Source organism: Paramormyrops kingsleyae, chromosome 12 (assembly GCF_048594095.1).
Source record: "Paramormyrops kingsleyae isolate MSU_618 chromosome 12, PKINGS_0.4, whole genome shotgun sequence".
Taxonomy (NCBI): Eukaryota; Metazoa; Chordata; class Actinopteri; order Osteoglossiformes; family Mormyridae; genus Paramormyrops; species Paramormyrops kingsleyae.
The window spans coordinates 26,160,552-26,187,156 of NC_132808.1; the positions used below are offsets into that span (position 1 = coordinate 26,160,552).

Below are 26,605 nucleotides of genomic sequence, written 5' to 3' on the forward strand. Positions count from 1 at the left end.
ATTCAATCGAATATTCGCTGTACTTCACAATGATACGTCTGCATTTGCCAACAGGTAGTTTGGCCCACTCTTCCTGAGCTTAACCTGTCTCATGTTTGAAGGGTGGCGTCTCCACACTGCAATTTTCACTGCAATTTTCAATCTTTCCATAGATGTTCAATAGGATGTGGGCTCATGGAGGGCCATCTATAAATAGGCCAATGTTTTTTTCACAGCCATTCTTGAGTGCTTTTAGCTTTAGATATTTTGTGTCATTATCCTGTTGGAGGACCCATGACCTGCGACTGAGGCTGAGCTTTCTGACACTGGGCAGTACGTTTCGCCCCAGGATGCCTCGGTAGTCTTGAGACTTCATTGAGCCCTGAACAGATTCAACGTTCTCCGTGCCAGATGCAGCAAAGCAGCCTCAAAACAAATCCTAGCCCCTCAATGTTTCACAGTAGGTATGGTGTTCTTTTCTTTTAAGCTTCATTTTTCATTTGGTAAACATAGAGCTGATGTGATTGGCCAAAAAGCTCCAGTTTTGTCTCATCAGTCCAAAGGACTTTGGGGCTTGTAAACATGCATTGGATGAAGAGTCCTCAAACTCAGACCTAAAGGAACATCTGACCTAAAGGTTATCCTAAAAACTTGCATAGACACTGGCCCTTTGCAGATAAGATTGGCCACCTCTGATATGCACAGTTTAGGTCACATAGTTTACTGATACGGTGCATGTGTTAAGTGTTTTAAAAATGGGGACAAAGTATTGAGACAAGTCTGAAAACAATTGTAAAAAACTGTAAACGATGCCGTTAGGCCTGGTTAAGCCTGTGCATGTTTGTATTGCTTGTATAGTTTGTGTAGTATGTGTATTACGTTAGCGTGTGTGTACTGTGTAGTATGTGTGTATGTATTGTGTATTACATGTAGTGTGTGTGTACTGCGCTTATTGCATGTAGTGTGTGCATAGTGCATGCATTGCATGTAGTGTGTGGACTGTGTGTATTGCATGCAGTGTGTGTGTACTGTGTGTATTGCATATAATTTATGTGTACTGTGTGCATTGTGTATTGCGTGTAGTATGTGTGTGTACTGTGTGTATTGTGTATTGCGTGTAGTATGTGTGTGTACTGTGTGTATTGTGTATTGCGTGTAGTATGTGTGTGTACTGTGTGCATTGTGTATTGCGTGTAGTATGTGTGTGTACTGTGTGTATTGTGTATTGCGTGTAGTATGTGTGTGTACTGTGTGCATTGTGTATTGCGTGTAGTATGTGTGTGTACTGTGTGCATTGTGTATTGCGTGTAGTATGTGTGTGTACTGTGTGCATTGTGTATTGCGTGTAGTATGTGTGTGTACTGTGTGCATTGTGTATTGCGTGTAGTATGTGTGTGTACTGTGTGCATTGTGTATTGCGTGTAGTATGTGTGTGTACTGTGTGCATTGTGTATTGCGTGTAGTATGTGTGTGTACTGTGTGCATTGTGTATTGCGTGTAGTATGTGTGTGTACTGTGTGCATTGTGTATTGCGTGTAGTATGTGTGTGTACTGTGTGCATTGTGTATTGCGTGTAGTATGTGTGTGTACTGTGTGTATTGTGTATTGCGTGTAGTATGTGTGTGTACTGTGTGCATTGTGTATTGCGTGTAGTATGTGTGTGTACTGTGTGCATTGTGTATTGCGTGTAGTATGTGTGTGTACTGTGTGCATTGTGTATTGCGTGTAGTATGTGTGTGTACTGTGTGCATTGTGTATTGCGTGTAGTATGTGTGTGTACTGTGTGCATTGTGTATTGCGTGTAGTATGTGTGTGTACTGTGTGCATTGTGTATTGCGTGTAGTATGTGTGTGTACTGTGTGTATTGTGTATTGCGTGTAGTATGTGTGTGTACTGTGTGCATTGTGTATTGCGTGTAGTATGTGTGTGTACTGTGTGCATTGTGTATTGCGTGTAGTATGTGTGTGTACTGTGTGCATTGTGTATTGCGTGTAGTATGTGTGTGTACTGTGTGCATTGTGTATTGCGTGTAGTATGTGTGTGTACTGTGTGCATTGTGTATTGCGTGTAGTATGTGTGTGTACTGTGTGCATTGTGTATTGCGTGTAGTATGTGTGTGTACTGTGTGTGCACACGCTCACTCCCCATATCTGCACTGGCTGCAGTCTCATGTTTTACATTTTCAGTGTCTCTGACAGGTCAAACAGAACTGCAGCAGAGGGACATCAAATCTGTTCTTGAGATGTTGTGCTGTTCCTTTACTGAGAAAAAGCAGTCCGTCATGTCAGCGCCTCATGAAGGATTGAATCACAGTGACTTGGTGCCGGCGAGATGTGGATTATGGATACTGCATTTTATATGCTAAAGCCACAGAGGTTTGAATGAGAGTCTTGACGAGAACTGGGTTTTGTATGACCTTCTCAATAAATCAATAGATCCTGGTGGGGGGGCATTTGAGGTGGCAGTGAAGTGGCAGCAGCTAGCCATCAAAAGCTAATGGGCTAATTCCACCCAACCTGGGCCAAAGGCTGCTGTAATCAAACAATACTCTCTCCATACCAACAGCATGCAGATTAAACACAAGGAAAACATACAAACTGCACATGCACAGCTGGGGAGGGATTCACAGTCACATAAACACGGGGAGAACATGCAAACTGCACACACACAGAGCTGGGGAGGGATTCACAGTCACATAAACACAGGGAGAACATGCAAACTGCACACACACAGAGCTGGGGAGGGATTCACAGCCACATAAACACGGGGAGAACATGCAAACTGCACACACACAGAGCTGGGGAGGGATTCACAGCCACATAAACACGGGGAGAACATGCAAACTGCACACACACAGAGCTGGGGAGGGATTCACAGCCACATAAACACGGGGAGAACATGCAAACTGCACACACACAGAGCTGGGGAGGGATTCACAGCTTGGAAAAAAAATCAAAGTTCTTTCTCACTTCATGGATAAAAATCCTTGTATCATACAAGACACACATATGTCATATAAATAAAATCCACACCGTCCTTATTTGTGTTTGTACACTTATATGGTTCTCATGTTAAATGTATTTCTGGGTTCAGCTTTGGGCTGGGGGCTGTCTGCTCAGGGTGCTTCGTTCATCCTGATCCCATATACAGTATAACCTGTGATAAGAACTGATACTTCATGGTGAAAAACCTCCCATTATTGTTACCAGCTGCAAGTTAATATACCACAGCGTTTTTTGAAAAGAATAAATCTTTAAAAATCCTTCATCTTCACAATACAGGTTTGACTGGACACCAGCATTGTCACATAAATTAAACTGTGTTTGAAATATTAAAGTAATTAAACACCACATTTTACTGACTGCCATGTAGGAACACAACAGCAGTCATTATAAATGAAACATGTAATTGTATATAGAGGGTAGGAGGCAGATGCTTAGGGGGACAGAAGGACAAAACAACAGGACAAACAATGTAGGCAAAGCAGTGCTGACTCGTGACAGCCCTCGGCAGGACGGGCATAATTTGCAGTTTACTCATCGCAGTATGATCCTGTCTGAATGGGAGACAGATTTAAACCTTAAAAAAGTCACTTTCATGAGACAGAATTGATCCTTTAATCACACACTGAGAAAAACAGCAATAATAGTGCCCCCCCCCCCTTTGAAGCTTTGGTCTGATTAGCTGTCCGGGATTCAGGGTTTGAGAAGGTGATATTTCTGTACATCCTGCTCCACTTCAATGAGCCCAAGGAGACCAGCCCAGGCTCTGAAGACCCCCGAAGTTCTCGTGGTGATACGCCTGGACTTCAGAGAACTTCAGTGGGAGACACCATTACAGTACCTTCTGACAGCTTATGGTGGTCAGAGTCAGGAGGGATTGGACTTTTCTATAGACCATCCATCTTATAACCGTTAATGCTGGTCAGAGTCATGTTCGGCTTAGAACTTACTGTAGACTAGTCCATCCATCCGGCCATAAATATTTTGTGGTGCTTATATTTCCAAAAATCTCCCTCAGTAGGTCCCCCTTACGCATGTAGGAAGAAGATCAACTTCACATTATGGTGCGGTCTTGTAAGGGTAACACACTCATCTGATCCCAGCTTCAGGCTAATTCTTGTCCTTCAGGATACCATTAAAATACTTTAAACAGCAATTTTGTGACATGTATTGTATTCTGTGCTTCCATGACTGGAAAGCCACAGTGGGACGGGCTGATAAACTGCCCAGACTCTGCCTGTGAAGCTCTTTGCTGAGCATAGCTCCATGGGCAGCCACTTGATAGAGAAACAGAGGTAACAGCGCGTCATAACCCTGCTTCCCGAGAAGGTCCTGGGTAGGCAAGGAGGCTTCACTTGCTCCTCTCACACCGGGCAGCGCAGAGGCGCCACCTCGGACACCCAGCGAACCGTCTGATCCAAGGACGGCAGATTGGCTTCTCCAGCTCGCAAGCCTGTGCGTCTCACACGCGTTATTTACCGTCGAGCATCAGTAGCAAAGCTCACATTATCTTCGGCGTCAGCTGCACGAAAGCGCCTTTTGCCATGCAGATATGGATAAAGTTGATGCTGTTGTACAGCTGTTGTTGTTTCGGAGCAAGTGCGGACTTTGGCGGCAGGTAAAGGAAACGTTACTTTAAATGTTAAGTTAAATTGCGATCGTTATCACCTTATAGCATTTGGAAAACCCGTGCGATTAAGTGTACCTATAACACACGTACTGACAAAAAAATGATTTACTTTAGAAAGAACTGCAAAATAAACACATGTGGAAATGCTTTTTGGGTACAGATGCTACCGATATTTTCCAAAATGAAGCATTTCTTTTGTTTTTTGAGCAACCATTATTAGAAAATGCGCAAACTTTATTATTAATGTAAACCAGCGTATTAATATTAGTGACCGTTGGGAAGGGGCTTACAGGAACCGAAATTAGCCCTGCTGATATGTCATCGTTTGTGTGCTGCTTTCTGTCACTCACTGCCCTCACGCGCGGTTTGCATCGCTTCCGTCTTTTATAAAGATGACAACAGCATAAAATGATATAATGATACAGATTATATTCCTTAAATAAATGGAATAGGAGGTGATTGTACCTACTTTCTAGACCGGCGGTCTGATCAGGTCGCTGGAACCGGCAGCCACTAACTTGACAGTCAAGCAATTAAGATGCATATTAGTATAAGGAAAAAAATTAACTCCGTATGCATCAGTGGGCAGAGGTGTTGGCTCACACCTGCCCCCCCGTGTGTAGGGATTGTGCGTACGCTCCTCTCTGTTTTACTCTTCTCTCTAAATTGCCAGTACCGTATGACTTTGTGTGTGTGTGTCTGTCTGTTTGTGTGGGTCTGTGTATGTGTGTGTGTGTGTAGTGCGTGCGTGTGTGTGACCGCGGGTCAGATATGCATTACATTGTGGTGTGTGCTATCTTGACGTTGTTTTTTCGTTCCCCACAAGGGGAAATTCAATTTTATACAAATCTGTTACTGCAATCAAAAAACGAATTATGCGAAAAGTCTTGCATTTTGTTTGGTTACTTGTGGTTAAGGTTAGGGCTGGGTAGGGGTTAAGGTTGTCATAGTTGGGATTAGGGTTATGCTCAGAGAAATGAATGGAGAGTCCCCACAAAAATATGAATAAGTCTGCATGAATAAGTGTGTGTCTGTGTGTGACATTGTTCATCTTGTGTAAATATCAGTTGCACTTAACCCCTACCCAGCCCTAACCTTAACCATAAGTAACCAAACAAATGCAAGACTTGGCATTTTTAGTTTTTTGATCGCAGTCACAGATATTTATATAAATAAGTTTCTCCATTTACAGGTCCCCACAATACCAATAATAATAGGTTTTTATCGCACTGCAGACATATATACATATATAATATATACATACAATATAATATATACATAACCCGCCTCACCACACACACACGCACACACACATACAGACATACACTCACACAGACAAACACAGAACTGATGTGTTAAGTGTTGATCTGCTGCATTAAACACACTGTCTACCCCGGCAGACCTTGCAGTTGCATTGTGCCCTATGCGGTGCCGCTTTCCCGTGTTGCCCACCATTACAGGCACCTGTTGTTTCTCATACATCTTCTCTTACCTCATTTGCATGAGCTACTCTGATTTGACTGAGGTGTTTACAGTTTGTAACATAAAATCGCAGCAGGCTAATAAATGGTCTTTCAGAGATTGAAAGCATGACGCCATCAATGGGAATATAAAGCACTGTGCTGTAATACTAAAAAAGTGTAAATTGCAAAGTATAAAATGTAAAGTGTACAATGTAGCGCGTGAAATGTAGAGGATTGAATGTAAAGTGTGAGATGTAAAGTGTGAGATGTAGACCTTGTGCCATTTTAGGAGGGATTTGGTTAGCCCCACTTCAGTAAATACGTAGTCTGCTTTCTGTTATCCCATTAATCTAGTGAATGCACCATAACTGGAATCTCCTACACGGGAAGGCGGATCTGTGTACGTCCGCAGGGCTCGTGTCCTTGCTGGAGTAGAAGTACAGACACGCCCCTTTGGAAAAGCTCCTTTGACCGTGAATCGATTCACGAACACCTTTAATATGCACCATGCGTCTGTTGTCATTGTTTGTCCTGCCTGACAGCAGCAGACATCTGTCTCAAGGTGTTTTCTACCAAGATTTAAAAAAAATGTAATGTCTTGCTTGGTAGGAGATGAGGATGACCTGGGTGGCCCAGAGGGTCCTGCCACAGCCACCTATGAAGCCAAATGTCTATCTTTACATATATCTGCATGTCTCTGCCTCACACTTACTGGACCATTTTATTTTATGTTTTGTGTCTAGCTTACCTGGTGTGTTATGGTCCTGGATTTATTGCTTAGTATCTCCCATGACCTGAGTGACTGTCCGCCGATGCAGGAGTGATTCTCCCAGATATTTATTCCCAGTAACCCAGGACTATCTCCTCTCACAGGTGGCCAAGACCGATGATCTCCTCAACAGGTCTCTGTCGCTACGGGGCCAGAATCGACTGCTGCTGGGGCTGGACGCGCCGCTCCTGGGGCCAATGTCAACGTGAGTACTGCTGCCAGGGTCTGCTGGGCTTTGGCCATTGTGAGCATGAGTACTGAGTATGGCTGCCAGTGTCAGCATGAGTACTGAGTATGGCTGCCAGTGCCCATCGGGACTGAGTCAGTGTCAGCATGAGTACTGAGTACCGCTGTCAATGCACATTGGTCCTGGGTCAGTGGTAGCTTGAGTATGAGTACCACTGCATGCTGGGCTTGGGCCAGTGTCTGCATGAGTACTGAGTACTGATGCCTGCCAGCATAAACATGGATGTGCGTGCTCCTGTACACTGTCCATCTAGGCTGTGGATCTTTCTCAAGCGCCTTGCTGTGGTGAGGTCGACACGTCCTTCCCCAGCTTCACGCAATGTGCTGCTCATTTTGGCAGCTCTGATAAGCCCTCAGTTCTCCTGTATCAACTGTCTTTCAGGGTATATGTCACTGTCCTCTAACGATGGATGAGCGTGACTCTTTATCTCGTCACATTGGTGACACGGCCGAGGGTCTGGGGACAGAGACATCTGCCTCGCTGCCACAGACGGGCACATTTTGTGTAAAGGAGAAGTTGTGTTACTCCCTTGATTTTCAGTTCTTACTCTGGTTTTCTCAGCTGCTCAGCACTGCAGGTATGCCTATGCTTCCGCTGATGACTTCCTGAGTCTGGGCAGTAGCCTCAGTTCTTTGGCTTAGCACTGGTGACACTGGTGTAGGGCCCCCATCCTCTCTCACGCTGTTACGGCACATTGAGCTGTCCTCAGCACTCACGTCTGGATCAGAAGGCTCCGTCTGCTTCTGTCATTACAAAGAGAAAGGGAATGACGGCGGAGTGTCTCACTCGGAGCCTATATGCTCTTAAAATATTGATGACATTTTACGGGGTGGTAACGTTAGCTGGAATTTGACAGCTTTGTGAAATAACCGGCTTCTCTTAAGTCTATTTTCATGCGTCATCTCTGCATCGCTGGGATCCCCCCCCCCCCCCAAAGTGAAATCAGCTGGCATTATTAGCCTATGTGAGCAATCTTTACGTGAACTATTTTGTCCCTGTACATGACAGTGTGTGTGTATGTGCATGTGTGAATTTTGGCTGGCTTGTATTTGTAATTCTGCCTGCAGGGCTTCAGGAAAATGTTCTTATTTCAAAGACTGCATATGGCCATCAGTGTGGCGGTTTGAGAGCCCCTGTCGGCTCCTGCTGATACTGCTGAGGATTAGGCTCTTCTGCTCCCTATGTCTGCGTGCTTCTGTAGATGCCGTGAATCCAGCATAGCTTCACTCCAGATGCATCATAAATCCTTAGAGACATACCCTCCATCACTGTTGCCTGTTGGTGTTTTTTGAATCCTCGTTTTACTGTTTACTTACAACATAACTTACATCATCGGGTCCTGAAACCTTGAGAATTGCCCCATGGAGACTGGTGAGTGGAATAGAGTGCTGACAAGGGCGCCTAGAACACGTCTCCCTGGGGGGTGACCCCATATGCCATCTGTGGCCAGCTACAGGCCAGTATGTCAGCAGGACCATCCTGGGACCCAGCCTCAGGGTGGGCACCTTAGCGTGGGTGCCCCGGGGTGGGTGTCCTGGGGTGCGTGCCTCAGGGTGGGTGCTCTAGGGTGCATGCCCCAGGGTGGGTGTCCTGGGGTGCGTGCCCCGGGGTGGGTGCTCCAGAGTAGAGGGGCCCAGGGTGATTGTCCTGTGGTGCGTGCCCCAGGGTGGGTAGTCCAGAGTAGGGGGGCCCAGGGTGGGTGTCCTGGGGTGCGTGCCTCAGGGTGGGTGCTCCAGAGTAGAGGGGCCCAGGGTGGGCGTCCTGGGGTGCGTGCTCTAGGGTGCATGCCCCAGGGTGGGTGTCCTGGGGTGCGTGCCTCAGGGTGGGTGCTCCAGAGTAGAGGGGCCCAGGGTGGGCGTCCTGGGGTGCGTGCCTCAGGGTGGGTGCTCCAGAGTAGAGGGGCCCAGGGTGGGCGTCCTGGGGTGCGTGCTCTGGGGTGGGAGTCTTGGGGTAGGTGACCCAGAGTGGGCCTTGTGCATTGTCTGGTCTGCGTTTTCTGTCTCCCAGAATTTCAACTTCATGCTTTTTTATTCAGAAGATGTTTAATGTTCATCCCCCCACCCCCAATCCCGATGTCCCATGGTGCTCTCTCACAATGCACTGCAGCACAGCGATGGTCGTAGCGCTGTGAGGGCTCGTATATCTGCTCTGTGCGTCTGTCCCCTGCTGCTACTCAGTCTGCACACTGAAGCCCTGACTTGTCAGCTTCTCTCGAAAGCCAATGGCTGTGGGGAGCTAATCTCCAGCTGCTAATCTCCAGCTGCTGCCCTGTGGGACTGGCTGACGTCTTTTATGGGTCTCTGATGCTCTACTTGTACACACTCAGCCTGCCATGTCAGGGCGCCCTGCGCTCCCTCAGGACGCACTTCAAAATGATGGCCAGGATTATGTTCAGTGTCTCGTCTGACTTGGTTTACCACACTCTCCTCTGTCATCAGGAAAAAGGAAGGAGTTCTTCCTCACATACATCACACTGGGACCCTCCGCCTCACAGGAAGAATCATCCCAAAAGCTTTGCTATTACAGGACAGACTGCAGTGTTTAGCAGTGTTGCCTGTTAACTCTAAACCTAAATCTTTATAATCACGTGAGCGTATCCAGCAGACTTTATAGGTTCAGTGTGTACATGAGTGACTTCCTTTAAAGGTGCTTCGATGGATGTTAATTGCCTCATGACCATATGTAGCTGGATTCCTCTTTCACAGACACTCTGTCACCTGACCACCCCCATTCTGCGTGTTGCTGTCTCCCAAGCAGCCCTCTGTCGGCATGGCTGTAAGCATGGGGAGTGTGTCGGACCAGACCAATGCAGGTGCCATGCAGGGTACGCTGGGAAGACCTGCAACCAAGGTGAGCACAGCTACTCTTAACGACTGTCCTCTGAGACTGCAGAGAGGGAGCTGGGTCTGGACTCGCATGTCTGTCTATTGCAGTTTTACAATTTCTGAGAAAATATGTTTTTCCCAAGGGGCACAGAGAACCAGTGCTTAGTTTAAAGCAAGTCACAGACCTGCCCGGTAAGTCAGCAAATGATATTACACTGTCACCATGACACCCCCGATAGGCCACACATATAGAACCCCCAAGATGCTGTTCCTCTGAAACCTTCATGAATGCTGGAGTAAGTAGGTACTGACAGATATGGCTCCCGTAGGTGATCTGTAGAGAGCGGAGCCGCTGTCAGTGACACCCCAGAGAGCTGGGGTACAGACTCCCTGCTGTCTACACCAGCAGCGAGGGGACACGGCACCGCCCGTGCATTACACTAAGCTCTCAGACCCTATTCCTGATCTAGGACAGCTTATCTCCCTTTTGACTGACAGCGCCTGATTATTTCCACCACAAAAAGTCCTTATCGCCCAGTGTTCTGATCTTGTGCTCCAGCCTGCCCATTATTTGGAGGTGAAGGTGTAGCCTGATCCATTCAGAGATATGGGCAGGATATTGTGGGGAATATATGTGGGGAGTATATGTAGAGAATGTATGTGGAGAATATATTGTGGGAAGTATACGTGGGGAGTATATTAGGGGGAGTATATGTGGAGAGTATATTGTGTGGAGTATATTTGGGGGCAGTATATTGTGGGGAGTATATTAGGGGTAGTATATTGTGTGGAGTATCTGTAGAGAGTGTATGTGGAGAGTATATTGTAGGGAGTATAATGGGGGATTATATGTGGAGAGTATATTTGGGGACACTGATTGCCACTTAAAAGTATGTGTTTCACTAGCTTTGCTCAATCTGGTTGTGTCACTGAAGTTTGTAGCGGGAGGCAGTCTCAGCCCCCCCCCAACGCAGAAAGATTCCTGCTTCTGATTGTCTTTTAAACAAGAACAAATTGCACCTGTCTGTGTGAAGAGTCTGCCTGACGCCTCGGTATAAACCTGTTCATGGCAGCAGCACCAGCTACTGTTTTCATGAAGTGGAGAAGGGCAGCTAGGTCGCATGTAGGCACTGGAAGAGCCAGGAGTCCAGGGTGTTCTGCCGGTGGGATGGTGTAGCAGCCACGAGCACCCGGAACCAGACAGCCAAGGGATGGGTCAAGGCCTGCTTTGAATATCCAGCCCTGAATAGTAACAGCTGCAGAAACACCAGCGACACATGTAGGGGACTCAAACCCACAAGCAGTCAAGCCTCAGGTGGTGTGTGTTGATGGTGCAGGCCTTTGGTTCCCCAGCTGACAGTCAGTTGCCTCTGCATCTGTGTGTGGTCAGTCTCCGCAGACTACAGTAGCATCAGGTACAAAGGCAGGATTTATATGAGGGATGTGGCACTGTGCGTACACATCCTCCACACAGCGATCAGCTCTGCTGCTGAAACACTCAGCAATGATCTTTATGTGAAGATGGATGAGCAGATGCATCATCATCTAGACAAATGCGCTGCTCATACGAGGGAATTCAGTCTGGGGCCACAGTGAAGAAGTGACAGCTACTGCAATCTGGCAGGAAGGAGCCAGGAGGCATAGATCAACTGGTGGATATGAAGCAGACAGCAGTAGGGGAGTCTGACGGAGTGAGGGGAAGTCTATTGGGATGGGGGACAGTCTGTCAGAATGGGAGATGGCCTGTCAGAATGAGGGGCAGTCTGTCAAAATGAGAGGCGATCTGTCGGAAATAAGAATGATCTGTCGGAATGAGGGGTGGTCTGTTGGAATGAGGGCGGTTTGTTGGAATGGGGGATGGTCTGTAGGAATGGGGGGGCTGTCTGTCGGAATGGGGTGGTCTGTTGGAATGAGCAGCGGTCTGTTGGAATGGGGGTCTGTTGAAAAGCGGGACAATCTGTTGGAACGGAGTACAGTCTGTTGGAATGGGGGGTGGTCTGTCGGAATGAGGGGTGGTCTGTTGGAATGAGGGCGGTTTGTTGGAATGGGGGATGGTCTGTAGGAATGGGGGGGCTGTCTGTCGGAATGGGGTGGTCTGTTGGAATGAGCAGCGGTCTGTTGGAATGGGGGTCTGTTGAAAAGCGGGACAATCTGTTGGAACGGAGTACAGTCTGTCGGAATGAGGGGTGGTCTGTTGGAATGGGGTGGTCTGTCAGAATGTTAGCGGTAGTGACAGCTTTAATGGGCCATAGGTGCATATTCTCACAGCTTGGCACCCATGTGTGCCTAAATCAAACAAAGACAGAATGATGATGTGCTGCCATTGTCAGTATCATCCCTCCCACCTGCCTCACCCCCATGTGAACCTTACAGCGGGGGCAAGGAGGCGGTTTCGAAACGGCCCCCAATTAGCTGGAACTGACCCCTGACCTTTGCTTCCCACCTTTCTCTGTGCCCGCAGACTTGAATGAATGCGGACTGAAACCTCGGCCCTGCAAACACCGGTGCATGAACACCGTGGGCAGCTACAAATGCTACTGTGCGGACAGATACGTCATGATGTCCGACGGCACCTGTCGAAGTAAGTCATCCTGTCCCTTCCAATAAAGCCGTGTGATTGGCTGGGTCAAAGCCTGCCTTTCCTGTAAATCCACATGATTGGGTAGCCCTGAGTACTCCCTTCCAGTAAGGTCTTGTGATTGGATAGCCCAGAGTTAATTGTACTGCAGTTGCTGAGGTTAGGGTCAGGGTTCGATTTGAGCAGCCGGCCCCAATCTCCACCCCGCTGTACCTCTGGCTCTCCATCCAGATGCCCGGAGCTGTGCCATGGCCAACTGCCAGTACGGCTGTGAGGTGCTGAAGGGGGAGGTGCACTGCCAGTGCCCATCGCCAGGGTTACGCCTGGGCCCTGATGGCAGGACCTGCGTGGGTATGTAGGGCCTGGCTTCAACACCCAACATGGCAACCTGCATGCTGTGAGCTCTGAGAGAAAAGACCAGAAGGTAGGATGGGAACAGAGCAGACAGCAAAGACGCTGCAAGCAGCAAAACACAGAGCAGATGTACCTTATGAAGAACTGCTGGATTATCTTTATGGATTCTTTTGGGATAATAAGTCAGACAATTTGATGAATGACCAGTAATATATTTTGTGCATTATTATTGAATGGGGCATAAGTGTTAAGTTATTTCCTTTTCTGTTTTCTTTTTGTACAGATGTGCCATTTATCAAGTATTTCATTAACAGCCTTGGGGCTGTGTTTGTGCGGGGGGTCTGCATTTCTGCGGGGGGGGGGGGGGGGTTGGGAGAGAGGTCTTTCCATGCTTAATGTAATTGGCCCCACTGTGTATCTCCCTGATGGCGAAGTCAGAGCCCTGCACCCCCTCAAAGCACTGCACCCCCTCTCAGCACTGCACCCCCTCTCTATTATTACACCCAGCCACTGTATCACTGTATCAACTTCAGGGATCCCATTTATTTTCCTATAGCTCAGGTCTGAGAGGAAACAGGAAATAAGCAGACAGTGATGGGGGGCTGAGGGGGGTATGAGGGGGTGCGGATCCCCTGCTCCTCAGGTTTCTATTAGGGCAGCCAGTGAACACGGCCTCGCTTCCTGTAAAGACCATCACATGAAGAACACACTGGGTACAGCAGCTTATTTGAAGGGCTAAATTAAAGCTTGCAGGGCATGCATTATTCATTGCGGGCCAGCGGGGGAGCCGCTATTTTGGCAGACCATCAGCGCGCAGATGTGAGAGTAACGTTGGCTCCATTTCAGATGTGGATGAGTGCTCAGCGCGGCCTGCTGTCTGCCCCAAGCTGCGCCGCTGCGTCAACACCTTTGGGAGCTTCCTTTGCAAGTGCCATGTCGGCTTCGAGCTGCACTACGTCAGCGGGAAGCTCCAGTGCATCGGTAACCAGCTCTGCCATGACTGGCCGGTGCCGAATTCCAGCCGGGACCCTGGGCCAATGAGTATCGCCTCTTTAGTCCCGCATAGCTCAGGCATATTACTAAGCAGAGCTGCCACTGGGGGCTTGGGGGTTGGAACTCCACCTTTGCTGTTAAGGAACTAAATCTTTCCTCTGCCCCTTCCCACCCCCCAACCCTAGTGAGCAGCTAACGATCAACATTAACAGCTCTCTGGAAAGCCACTGAAATAGACAATCCTGCTATGTTTGATGTTAATGAAAAATTAAGAATGATGAAATGAAGCAGCAGTCGAAAGGCAGCAAGCAGCTCCATCCACTTTAGCTGATTTTCAGGGCTGCTAGAGCAAAACATCACGCAGAACCACGCAGAACCAACACTGGATAAGCCGGCTGAACTGGGTCTCCTGATAGGGGAGGATTGGTGCTGAACGGCTGGTACCAGAGTGGCAATAACAGTGGGAGACTGACAAAGTGACACTAACATTAACATTGACAGTGACACTAAGAGAGACAGTGCCACTTACAGTAACACTGACAGAGTGACATTACTGGTGTGACACTGACAGAATGACACTAAGTGATACTGACCGAGCGACACTAACAGTGACAGCAGCAGAGAGCATATCACCATGGCCTGACACATGCAACTGATTACGCACTTCAGAGAGCGTTCATCAGAGTGCCTTTGCGACAGTGGGTTACCTGAGGAACCACTAAAATGACCACACCCATGCGAATGCCAGAGCATGTTTCATAGCTGACACTGCAAAGCAGGGTGACAGAGAGAAGGGTGTCAGAGTGTGACAATTTAGCCGCGTTATCCTCGGAGGCGTGCCGGCCTGTGCGTAAGAGGCTGCGTTGCTCCACCGACAACACTGATGTGGTGTCTGTTTACACCGGTAGCGGTGTCACACACCACGGTACATGCTGTGCTCCTCAGCTTTACTGTATCATTACAGCTACTCCAAAGGTGATCATCATGCCAACGAAAAGAACATCTGCTACCATGGCAACAGTGCTACCCGGAGGACATGTCCTGGTTCCCCTCCAACCCTCCTCAGTCTCGACTCCCCGTCCTACAGCTCCTCCCCACACTCCTACGGGACTCTCCTCAGTGCTCAACCAGCATCTCCCAGCCCCTAAACCAGAGGCCACCACCTTAGAGAATGAGATTCAGGAAGACAATCCTCAGAAGATACCTCAGCAGGAAGTGCCTCAGAAAAAGATCCCTCAGAATGAGATCACCCAGAAGGAGATCCTGCAGGAGGAGATTGCTGAGGAGATCCATCAGAAAGAGATCCCTCAGAAGGAGGTCACCCAGAAAGAGATCACTAAGAAGGAGATCCCTCAGAAGGAGGTCACCCAGAAAGAGATCCCACAGGGGGAGGTCACTGAGAAGGAGATCCCTCAGAAAGAGATCGTTCAGAAGGAGATCCCTCAGAAGCAGAGGGGCGATGTGCACAGTAAGCACTTCCATGTTTCCTCTTAAATCAAGCGATGGATTGATGATCAATGTTAACAAATAACAGGGTTTTATGTCCTGTTCCTGGTTTCAAGTAACTGCTAATTTCTTTCTGATTAGAGTTTGTCACTGAGGACATGAAGATATTTCCTCACAGACACATCCCTGACAATAACACATCCCTGGTTTTTAAGCTGCTTTTCAGAGGGCCTGGCTTTTACCCCTTAAATGGGGGGGGGGGGTGTTACCCTATCATGCTTCCTCTGCTGTTACTGTTACAGCAGCTCAGAAACACTCAGGCAGACGATAAAGAGAGAGGTCTGCAGATTCCTAACGTGGAGTGAATCAGATAGTCAGTCAGATTCCAATAATCAGCACAGTGCTGCTCTCACCTCCGTGTCGGCCTTCCTGTGTGGAAGCAGGACAGAGTCTCCTCTCTTGACTTCGCCTTATTCTTTTTCTATCCGTTTTTTCACCCTGTATAACCACATATCTCGCTGTGGCAATAAAAAGTGTCCACTGAACATGACGAACCTCAAAGATCATGTCACAAAAGACAGGAGAGTTACAAAACGTAACACGAGAAGCACCAAGTGGATAAACACAGGAGCGATTCTCTACTCTTAAATGGAACAGAATTTAAGTATTAACATGCATCTTAGGAATTAGCATTTTAGCAAAAAGTGATATTAGGCTGTACATTTGAGTGCTTGTTTCTCTGTTTTTCTTTAGTTCCACGCAATCATGGTCAGGACAGCATCGCAGATTTTGACGTTGAGCTGGGAAACACTGCAGAGGTTCTGCACGCAGACTCAGGTAAACAGGCTTTCAGCTTCCTACGGGGTCCTGTTTATGAGACAAGTGCCGCATTGGGAGGCCCTGTGGAGAGATCTGAATGAAAGAAAGGGGGGAAAAAATCACTGTTATGCATAAGAGTCTCTCCTGTGTACTGCGGCTCCACCTCAGTCTCACAAAATGATAAACACTAGAAAGATTAGCCGTTTTTTCAAGCTGGTTATGAAGCTAAACAGCAGCCTTCAGCGCGGACGTGAGAGCCCTTTACCTAAAGTGTGCATATCAGACAGTGCCTCACAAATGCTGACCAGGCATAAGATACACACACGGAACATTCTGCAGCAGTGTGCTGGTTCGCGATCAGATGATTTTAGACTCAACCAAATGTACTCCAGACTTCCCCTCGCTTTTTGTGGGGCCGGTCATTAAAGATTCATGGTCTCTTGTAGGTTTTCAGTCAGGGATGTGAATTGTGCGCCTGCTGACTATCTTCTTAAAGTGACTATTCTGGGGTCCTTGTAAATGATTGTGGGGCCTCACTGCCCTGGCAGCCCAATGTGCAGGAATGCTGCCTCACAAGCCGATCTCATCCTGTGGCAGATCCTCTTCAAGATGCAGGACTCCTAAGCTGCAGCTTTGATAACGGCCCGTGTGACTGGATTAGAGACGGGGAAGGAGAGACACGCTGGGAAACAGCGAGAGACCCCGCAGGTGCCATCAGCTTCCGGTTTCACTGCGTCATGGTTCCAGCCCAAAGTGTCCCCAGACAAGAACAGCCGTCCTACTTTCTGCTCTCAGTACGCTGTATCAGCTTAGGGGCTCATGTCAATGGCATAAGAGGGCTGTGCTACACGGGGACAGACGCGGCTTCCAGGGTGCCGCCCTTCCCATAATGCCACAGGAAGCTGGCGGGCAGACAGCAAGCATCGCTCTTTGGTGGCTTCTTATAAGTAACAGCCAGTGCAACACGGTACTGTGTGATTAAGGCGCTTATGCAGACAAGAGGTTGTCGGTGACCCGCCGCTGATCATACTGTCCTGCTGTTTAAGGTGGCACCTTTCTGACCATCTCAGCGACGGCGTCCAGGCGGGCTGGCCGGGAGGCTCGGCTGCTCCTCCTGCTGGCCACGCCGTGGAATGCAGGTGACTCCTGCCTCTCCTTCCGGCACAAGCTGATGGGGCATCGGGTCGGCGGGCTGCAGCTGTTCACCGGAATGGGCGAGCAGACGGGCCGGGTCCTGTGGAGCCGTACTGGGGGCCAGGGCTGGAGGAGCACGCAGGTCACACTGTGGGGAGGCGGTTTTGAGAGTGTGAGTGTGGGGGCGGGGCTCATGGGCTCGGGGGCGGGGCTCATGGGCTCGGGGGCGGGGCTCATGGGCTCGGGGGCGGGGCTCATGGGCTCGGGGGTGGGGCTCATAGGCTCGGGGGTGGGGATGGAGCAGCACGCATATCGCACTGTGGGGGGCGGGGCTTAAGGGCTTGGGGGCGGGGCAGCTGGGCCACTGTAGTATCCATGGCCACTCTTCCACTCTTCATGGCTTGGTGTTCCTCACAGGTGACCCTGAAGGGCGAGCGCAGGCGCGGCCAGAGTGGGGAGATCGCCATCGACGACATCAGCCTAAGGACCGGCCCCTGCACTGAGGATCGCCGTCCGCAGAAGCTTTAACTTCTGGGGGGGGGGGGCTCTGGGGAGGCAGTCCGGCTCCACCAGCCCAAAGAGCGGCGCACCGAACAGACACAGGATGGAATAAACTAGAACGTTTCACAAAATCGAGAAGCAGTAAGTGTGTGAAGGTTCAGCGCCCCCTAGTGTGCATGTGTCCCCATGCATGACAGAGAAGCTACACTCCTCAAAGACAGAAAGCACCATGAAAGAGTGGGAACAGGATGCCCACAGACGTCCGTGGCTGGAGCCCGTGGGACGTGCAGACGATGGTGAAGCTCTGTGATGTCATCATCACTGACGTCACACACATATGCTGCCTGGTACCATGACAGACCATATTTAGTCCCAAACACACCTGAACTGACGAGTTCCACAACGGGTGGGACCATCGGAGCAGATCACATGACCAAACAGCATCACAGCTGTGGATTTAACATTTAACTGTCAGTTTTGAACTGTCAGTACTGTTGAAATAATTTTTTATCTTTTAGGGACCATTGTAGAGATTCTACAAAGCAATTACAGTACAGGATCCTCTGTTTTTATGGAAATGTCTTCTAAATGAAACTGCTGTATGCAGTTGTATAACTGTATGTATAACTGTATGTATAACTGTACCTGGAGACTGTAGCCGATCTACATAATTAACATAGTAAAGGACCGGCTTGAACTGTCCAAGTTAATGTGTGTGTCACTGTAAGCCCCACAAAAAGCCTGTGTGTCATGGCGCCACCCTTGTGGTGACACTGCGTTTCATGGCGGTGCCCTCAAGTTGGTGACATGCTGCCCACTGCGTTTCATGGCGGTGCCCTCGTGGTGGTGACATGCTGCCCACTGTGTTTCATGGCGGTGCCCTCGTGGAGGTGACATGCTGCCCACTGCGTTTCATGGCGGTGCCCTCGTGGAGGTGACATGCTGCCCACTGCGTTTCATGGCGGTGCCCTCGTGGAGGTGACATGCTGCCCACTGCGTTTCATGGCGGTGCCCTCGTGGTGGTGACATGCTGCCCACTGCGTTTCATGGCGGTGCCCTTGTGGTGGTGACATGCTGCCCACTGCGTTTCATGGCGGTGCCCTCGTGGAGGTGACATGCTGCCCACTGCGTTTCATGGCGGTGCCCTCGTGGAGGTGACATGCTGCCCACTGTGTTTCATGGCGGTGCCCTCGTGGAGGTGACATGCTGCCCACTGCGTTTCATGGCAGTGCCTTCCTGTGTGCCTTCCACACAGACACTCCAGCCTTATCCGAAAAAAAAAAAAAGTCAGACCTTCAAATTGTCGTTCTTCATGCTTCTGTGAATGACATGCGTGTTTCCATCCGTGTGTCATCAGGTCACCTTCAGGTGGCGTGACTAGCCTTCATCTGTGTGTAACCCTGTATGTGTGCGTGAATGTGTGTGTCTGTGTGTATGTCTGTTTGTGTGCGTGTGTATGTTTGAGTCTATGTGTGTCTTTTTGCGTGTGTTTGTGTGTGTGTGTGCGTGCGTGCGATCATTCCTGAAAAGGACCTCCGGGGTGACCAGACTGCCACTTCCTGTGGGGTACAGCTCTCTGATGATGGGGGTTGGTGTCCTCTGGGCACCGTACTGCGATTCTCTTTAACTTACAGCACCTTCGGATAAATCAGACTCAGTCAGGCATGTGACAAACACCTCTAAAAGCCCCTACAGGTCAGTATGCTTGCATCACAAGGCACCAAAGTGGCAGAAGCCTTCTGGAGGAATATTACCCACCATATTCACTAGCAGGTAGTCGGTAATGGGTGAACGCACAGATAAACATGGTGTTCCACTGACAAATGGCCTAGCGATTGTACACACACACACACACAGTGACCTCAAGGTCCTCTAAAGGCCTCATATTTCTGCTAAATTGCTATATCACCTTTGTCTCATTTCCTGCACTTCCCCTTGTCCAGAACAGTTATACAGTCGACCCTCCCACATCTCGGGGTTAGGGACACAGCCCCCCACGATCTGGAAAAACATGAAATTGTTTTGTGTCCTGGATGAGAGAAGTGAGCATGTGAAAGAAAAAGGTACAAGAAATGTGAGATACAAAGATCACTGCAAGATCACTGTGAGATCACTGCAAGGTTACTGCAAGATATCACGTCAGAGGCTGCCTAAACACACTTCCAACCACTGCTGTACTTATATTTTCTGCATTTATGAGTTACTGAACTTTTTGTGTGTCGTCTGCAGCTTTCGAAAAACTCCCATTTAATTTCTCATGCCAGTCCTGCAATATACCGAAAGCAAAATGGGGAACATCGCAATGCAGAAAGGTTGAAAGTATGTGTTGTTATATTGGGATCTTCTCCCTGTATCATTGTGTCATTTTTGTGGTAATTTCGCGACAGATTTTTCTGGATTACTTGTGACACCCACCTACAGCCATCATGTCCGCTACCCAAAATGCAGCCACCCCATGGAGCGCTTAGCCCCGCTAATGTGTGACCCCTTCACAACATTACATCGTCTCAAAGCGCTTTACAGCATCCCCACCCAAAGCCCCCAGTGAGTAAGCCATAGGCGACAGTGGCAAGGAAAAACTCCCAAGAAGGAAGAAACCTTGGGAGGGACCAGACTCAAAGGGGGAGCCCATCCTCCAGGGGCGACAGGGAGAGTCAAATTGCAGAGATGGCACCACAAGCATCCAGCCGCTGAAGGATGTAGCTCTCCATCTCACCCTCACGTTCGCTTATTAACCAGCCCCTACACCCCCCGGCCCACTTCTCCCATCCCCTCCCTGACAATCGCATAAATAACTCAGTCTTACACTACATTACATTAGAGCCCTGCATGTTTGAGAGGTCAGTGAGACTTCAGCAGGAGATTCAGGAACATCCAGGCTGTTAGTTAAGGCTGCCGCTCACCCCCATGTCCACAGCCAGGGACAATGTCATGGAAAAGCAGCAATTTACAGAGGCTACTGTGTTCTCAGCAGCGTCGAGACAAACCTTGTGCCTGATTCCACCACCTGTTCCTCTGGTCCCTGCAGGCTGCAGAGCTCCCTCCTTTTCAGTGTCTTCTGAGTCTGTATTATTCTGTAATGGGGCATGCATTTCATATCAGACTTTGCAGCAGCAGTGAGAGACCCAAGAACAGCCAGTGAAGTGTGCCGACTCCAGGACTGGAAAGGTTGGGTGAAAATCAGCCTCTCAGCTTTTTCCTGTGTATTCTGTTCGTATCTGACAGACGGAATGAGCTTCAGGTCTTAGCAACGGTTAAGTCAAATCTTAATTCTCAACGTTGGAGCCATGGGTATACAAAACCTTTAGGAGTTCCTGCCAATCAAGTAAATTATCAGACCTGAAAATACACTGTAAGCATCACGGGCAACTCGATGCAAATAACCAATCAGTGCCTGCCATTCAAATCGACTCTGAAGGCACATTAGGTTTCACAGTGTCTCTAATCAAATCTTTAGAGTTGCTTGATCGAATCACTCAGAATTTTAATTAAACTAGACTTTCTGTTACTTTGTAACTCTGCAGCTGACCCAGAAGAATATTTCATGCTCTAGTCCAGTAGTATGTAAGCTTAATGGTGCTGCCTTTCATGTGCCAACCTTGAACAACCTCAAAATATTGTTGATGACAGCAAAGATCCAAGTGATTTCCAAGACCCCAGAACTGTCCTACATCGGTACCCTGTTTTGAAATAAATATTCCAATTTTATCTGAAGAAAGACCAGAGAAAGTCTGCACCTCCCTAAAGTGTCTCATCCTTCTCTTAATGATTTTCCATGCAGCTGCCAGCTGTCGTCAGTGTCCTTCTGCCGTTTGCTGGGATCAAACAGGAAACAGCGAGGGGCCCCAATGTAGCCGGCTCCTTCCAGAGCAGGATGAGAACTCAATGCCCAGTGGCAAGGAAAGGCCGTCTGGACCCCAGAGCATGTGCGGATAAGGGGCCACCACTTATCAGAGTGATATTGATTGGCTTGAAGCTATCAAAGAAAAATTCCAGAAGGAAGCATTCAGAGCCCCAAACTGTTAGATAAGAGGTCACCTCAAAGTCAAAGTCATATATAGTCAGCACATACCTGTACAGCAGAGCACACGGCTTTGCATAGAGTTGTAGAATGCCTGTGAGTTTCCTGCTGACTTCATCTATAAAATGGGGGAAAAACACATTTCAAATGGGCATTATTGTCTCACCCCCTCCTTGTGGGAATGCCAGCTCATCGGTAGTGAGCGGAGCCACCTTCTCTGCCCCCTTAATTCCCCGGTGTACCTTGTGTTAAGTACGAGGTACTGTTGATCCGAATGCAGCTTACCGAGCATCTCCTGTTTAGCCCTGAACCTTCCTGCCTGCCCAGTTCCTGTGCCTCTCCAATCCGAAAACCCTCTGACCTTCCTGGTGTGCCTTCCTCCTATCTCATGCCCCGTTTATAGGACTGGCCAATCGGCTAGCAAACCCTTCTGCTCATACAAAATCGATCAACTCACCGCGCTCATCAGACAGCTGCAGCAGGGAGTAGCAGCTGCAGTTCCTCTAGGCCCAATTTCCCCTGCAGTCTTCCGGGATGCTCAGTGCAATGCCCGAGCGATACAGTGGGAACCACAACTATTGCCAGGCATTTTTGATGCAGTGTTCATAGACCACCCACCCCGACAGGTTCCGAGACGATAGTGACATGGTACACGTCATGATTTCATTGCTGTCGGGAAGAGCCTGCAAATGGGCAACGGATCACACTAACAAAACCAAAGGGCCAAGAACAGGCAAGGGGACAGCACTTCCAATACACGGGGACAGCACTTCCGATACACGGGGACAGCACTTCCGATACACGGGGACAGCACTTCCAATACACGGGGACAGCACTTCCGATACACGGGGACAGCACTTCCAATACTCGGGGACAGCACTTCCAATACACGGGGACAGCACTTCCAATACACGGGGACAGCACTTCCAATACTCGGGGACAGCACTTCCAATACACGGGGACAGCACTTCCGATACACGGGGACAGCACTTCCAATACACGGGGACAGCACTTCCAATACACAGGGACAGCACTTCCAATACTCGGGGACAGCACTTCCGATACACGGGGACAGCACTTCCAATACACGGGGACAGCACTTCCGATACACGGGGACAGCACTTCCGATACACGGGGACAGCACTTCCAATACACAGGGACAGCACTTCCGATACTCGGGGACAGCACTTCCGATACACGGGGACAGCACTTCCAATACACGGGGACAGCACTTCCGATACTCGGGGACAGCACTTCCAATACACAGGGACAGCACTTCCAATACTCGGGGACAGCACTTCCGATACACGGGGACAGCACTTCCGATACACGGGGACAGCACTTCCAATACACGGGGACAGCACTTCCGATACACGGGGACAGCACTTCCAATACACAGGGACAGCACTTCCGATACTCGGGGACAGCACTTCCGATACACGGGGACAGCACTTCCAATACACGGGGACAGCACTTCCGATACTCGGGGACAGCACACAACTCAATGACTTTCGAAGGATCTGAACACAGGCAGGCACTAATATAGAGAGGAACACCAGGGCAAACAAGGAACAGGTGTAAATCATAATCAAAAAAAGCAATAACAAAAGGAGCAGGACAATGAGTAACAGGTGGAAAGTACTACAAACACTAAAACTAGAAAACACTAACCAACATTCTGGGAATATAGAAGGACAATTAACAGAACCAAATAATATAAGACCAGAAGTGAACAGGAAACAGGGGAACAGGTGAAAAAATAAAAATAAATACGAATAAACAGGTGAGACTGGGCCCTAGGCAGCTTCAAACCCATGACTAGAGGGTTATAGGCTTTAGGAAGCACACTCAGCCCACTGAGCTATGCAGCAGTTTGGGAAAAAGACCAGACACACTAGGGGATTAGACACAATGGGGCTGAAAGGCAAGAGAAGAGGACAAGATGGCCAGCGACACCTGCTGGCCAACTGGGGAGGAGACACAAAGGACAGGGTTGGGCAGGCGCTGCCCAAATGGAAATTGAGGCTCTTAATCAAACAGATCTGCTACTGAATAATATAGCATGTTCAATAAGCCAGGTTCACCTTTCATGGGATTGAGGAGCATCTCACTGCTGCAGTGGTCCATGAACACGGAATACAGTGCATGGGAAAACTGGAAATGCACACAATCACCTCTATCCTTGTCTCGAATGTCCGAAACATGATTTGACAAAGCAGCTTTAAATAAGAAAACATCAGCGGCACATGCCCCAGATTAATGACAGCACTGAAGCAGACAGGTCAGCAAAGAGGTGTTCCTACATTTTGAGGACATGGCGGTTAGCGCAGGAAGAGGCTTGTAAACAGAACTGCTGGGAAACTAAAAGTCTTGCGTGATAACCTTTTTTTACACCTAAATCCCACAGAGATGGGCTGTCAAGTCAAAAACAAGATGCATGCATTTGCATATCACTGCTTATGAATTTCAGTTACGAACTTGACGTCACTGACCATTAATTTAGGAAACGCTCATTAAAGGTGGAGGTGATGCTGCTGAGGCTGTGAAATGGGTCCTCAACGGCCTGGTTAAAGGTGATGTCTTCTGCAGTTCGGACCCAACAACCCTGGGACTCCCTCGAACATAAGGGCTCTTTTGGGCTGTGTCCTGGATAAACAGATGCTGCCCCAGCTGCATTAACTCTACCATGATATTAATTAAAATTTGCCCACAAAGAAATCTGGAAAACCAAGGGCTGTCGCTTGCTTTTGTTGAAAGATATTACAGCCAGAAACTGAATATAAAGCTGACTTTACTGCAGTGTCATAAACCTGAACCCACTTTCGGCTTCCTGGTGTTTTACCTACCTGGTATTCTTGCTAGATGTGTGTGGGGATATGTGGATCTATACTGAAATATTCCAGACAGCAGATTCGAGTTTTAACCTTAAGTCCAACACTGCGGTAAAGTTATGCAGTTTTCAGGCTGTAATATCTTTCGGTCACGCCCTGCTCATCCGATCCTCCTGTGTGCCACGCCCCCTATTTGTGCTGTTCCTAATATTCCGCGTTTTTCTTGGTGGGAGAATAAAGTCATTGACGTGAGACTTCTTTAACACGTGACGTCAGACAGCTGTTCATATCTGGCAAACAATATTAAACTGAAATTCAACAATACAAATAAACAGTCACTCCTTTAAACATTTCTATAATATCATACATCACAAAGGAAACAACATCATATTCTCTAATCTATGCTATGGCTCTAACATGCCCGGCCCCTAATTGTGTAGGCAGGGGGACTACTTCAATTACTTATTACTTACTCATCAAATAGAGCCATCAATTAAGCAATCATTAGAATGCCATTTAAACTATAACTGACATTGCAGTCTATTTAAACTGGGCAATCATTCTAGCATACAATCCATCACACTGCTTCCTGCAATAAACATACCTTGGTCACAGGTCTTTCAAGAACACTGCCTTTCGTCTGAACTTGCACACTCCGAATATTGCTTGGTAATCCGGCATGGTCTTGATGATACAGCCTATCACCCATGAGCTCCGTGGTCGTGAAGGATCCACAATCAAAACAATGTCATTCACTGCAAAGTTTCTTTTCAGCTTGGAAATCCCGATTGTTTTCAGCTGTCTTTTGTTATTTCCATTAAGTCTTGTGTATTTCAGTCTGCATTTGAGTATGTTTCCCCAGTCCTGTCATTAACGTCTCCTGGTCGCTTATGCTTTGTCGTACTCCTGGTTGTGTTCTACCCTCATTAAACCCTGAGTTTCCCTGTATCCTGGACGCCGTGTTCGTAGCGATTGTGACACTTTCAATGTTTGTAATATATTTCAGTGTTCGTATGTGTGCACTTCACATTCAAAAGTCCAGCTGTCTTGCTTAAAGTCATTGGCAGCAAATGGATTCATTGCAATTATTAATAAATATGCCTAAAAAACATTATATGCAAGTTACATGGTGTTCATTGTCCCCCATAGTTTTATGCTTAAAGCACACTGTACAGGACATGTCTGCATCGTTCAGGTTCATCCTTATTAGTCCGTGAATCAATTCCATCTTTTGTACTTTAAACGGACAAAATGCAGTGCAGCCATGGTAATTTAAAAGCATCGCAACTTTGCGAGAGTCCATTTTTTTCCAACCATCGACTTTTTTCCCCTCCTTGCCCCTTTTGGGGCTCCCTACTCTCTGCAACAGGCTTCCAGATATTGTAAAGAGTTTCCAAAACAATGATTTGACAAAGCCTCCCCAATCTGTCAATCCACGCTTTAATCACATGATGATTTAGCAGGAAAGGCAGGTGGGGGTTTAGACTGCACATAATTAAAAGCCGCTGCTTTTCTTGCCTTTTTACTTTTTATTCTATTTTCTCTTGGATTGTTTAATTATTTAATTTACCTTTATTTTATCAGGCAGTCCCAATGAGATCAAATATCTCTTTTACAAGAGAGATGTTAAAAATACAACATATACATAAATAAATAAATGGATAGTACCTGTGATGGGACTGCTGTTCATCCTTTCTGTGAGTCTTTGGCACTGAGAACTGAACATCTCCTCCCGTGATAAATGAACATGAGCAGAATGGGGGCAGTCAGTATCTCCCCGTACATCACTCTCATAGTCAGGTTGTCTACAGAAATGCTGAGGAAAGGTAAATATCCTTCACAGACCATGCTTTTATATATGCTACATTTAGCCAGCAGTTACATAACAGCTTTAATATGCTAATAAGCAGCCTTCCATGAGTCACTGAATAAAAATAGGGGCATTTTCTCCATTCACATTCGTAAAATTTTGGCACACTACAGCTTTTCAGGGAGCCTGTTTACAGATATGTA

General features: G+C 48.1%; 1 protein-coding gene across 1 annotated transcript; it reads left to right on the forward strand.

Annotated features, from left to right (window-relative positions):
- Window positions 1-4,228: 4,228 nt before the first annotated feature.
- LOC111852115 (nephronectin-like) lies at window positions 4,229-18,420 on the forward strand. Its single transcript, XM_023827666.2, has 11 exons — window positions 4,229-4,599; window positions 6,948-7,048; window positions 9,848-9,940; window positions 12,377-12,496; window positions 12,725-12,844; window positions 13,694-13,828; window positions 14,805-15,308; window positions 16,040-16,123; window positions 16,703-16,813; window positions 17,152-17,411; window positions 17,657-18,420. The coding sequence occupies exons 1-11, from the start codon at window positions 4,526-4,528 to the stop codon at window positions 17,765-17,767; spliced, it is 1,713 nt and encodes a 570-aa protein (XP_023683434.2). The 5' UTR covers window positions 4,229-4,525; the 3' UTR covers window positions 17,768-18,420.
- The last annotated feature ends 8,185 nt before the right edge of the window (window positions 18,421-26,605 follow it).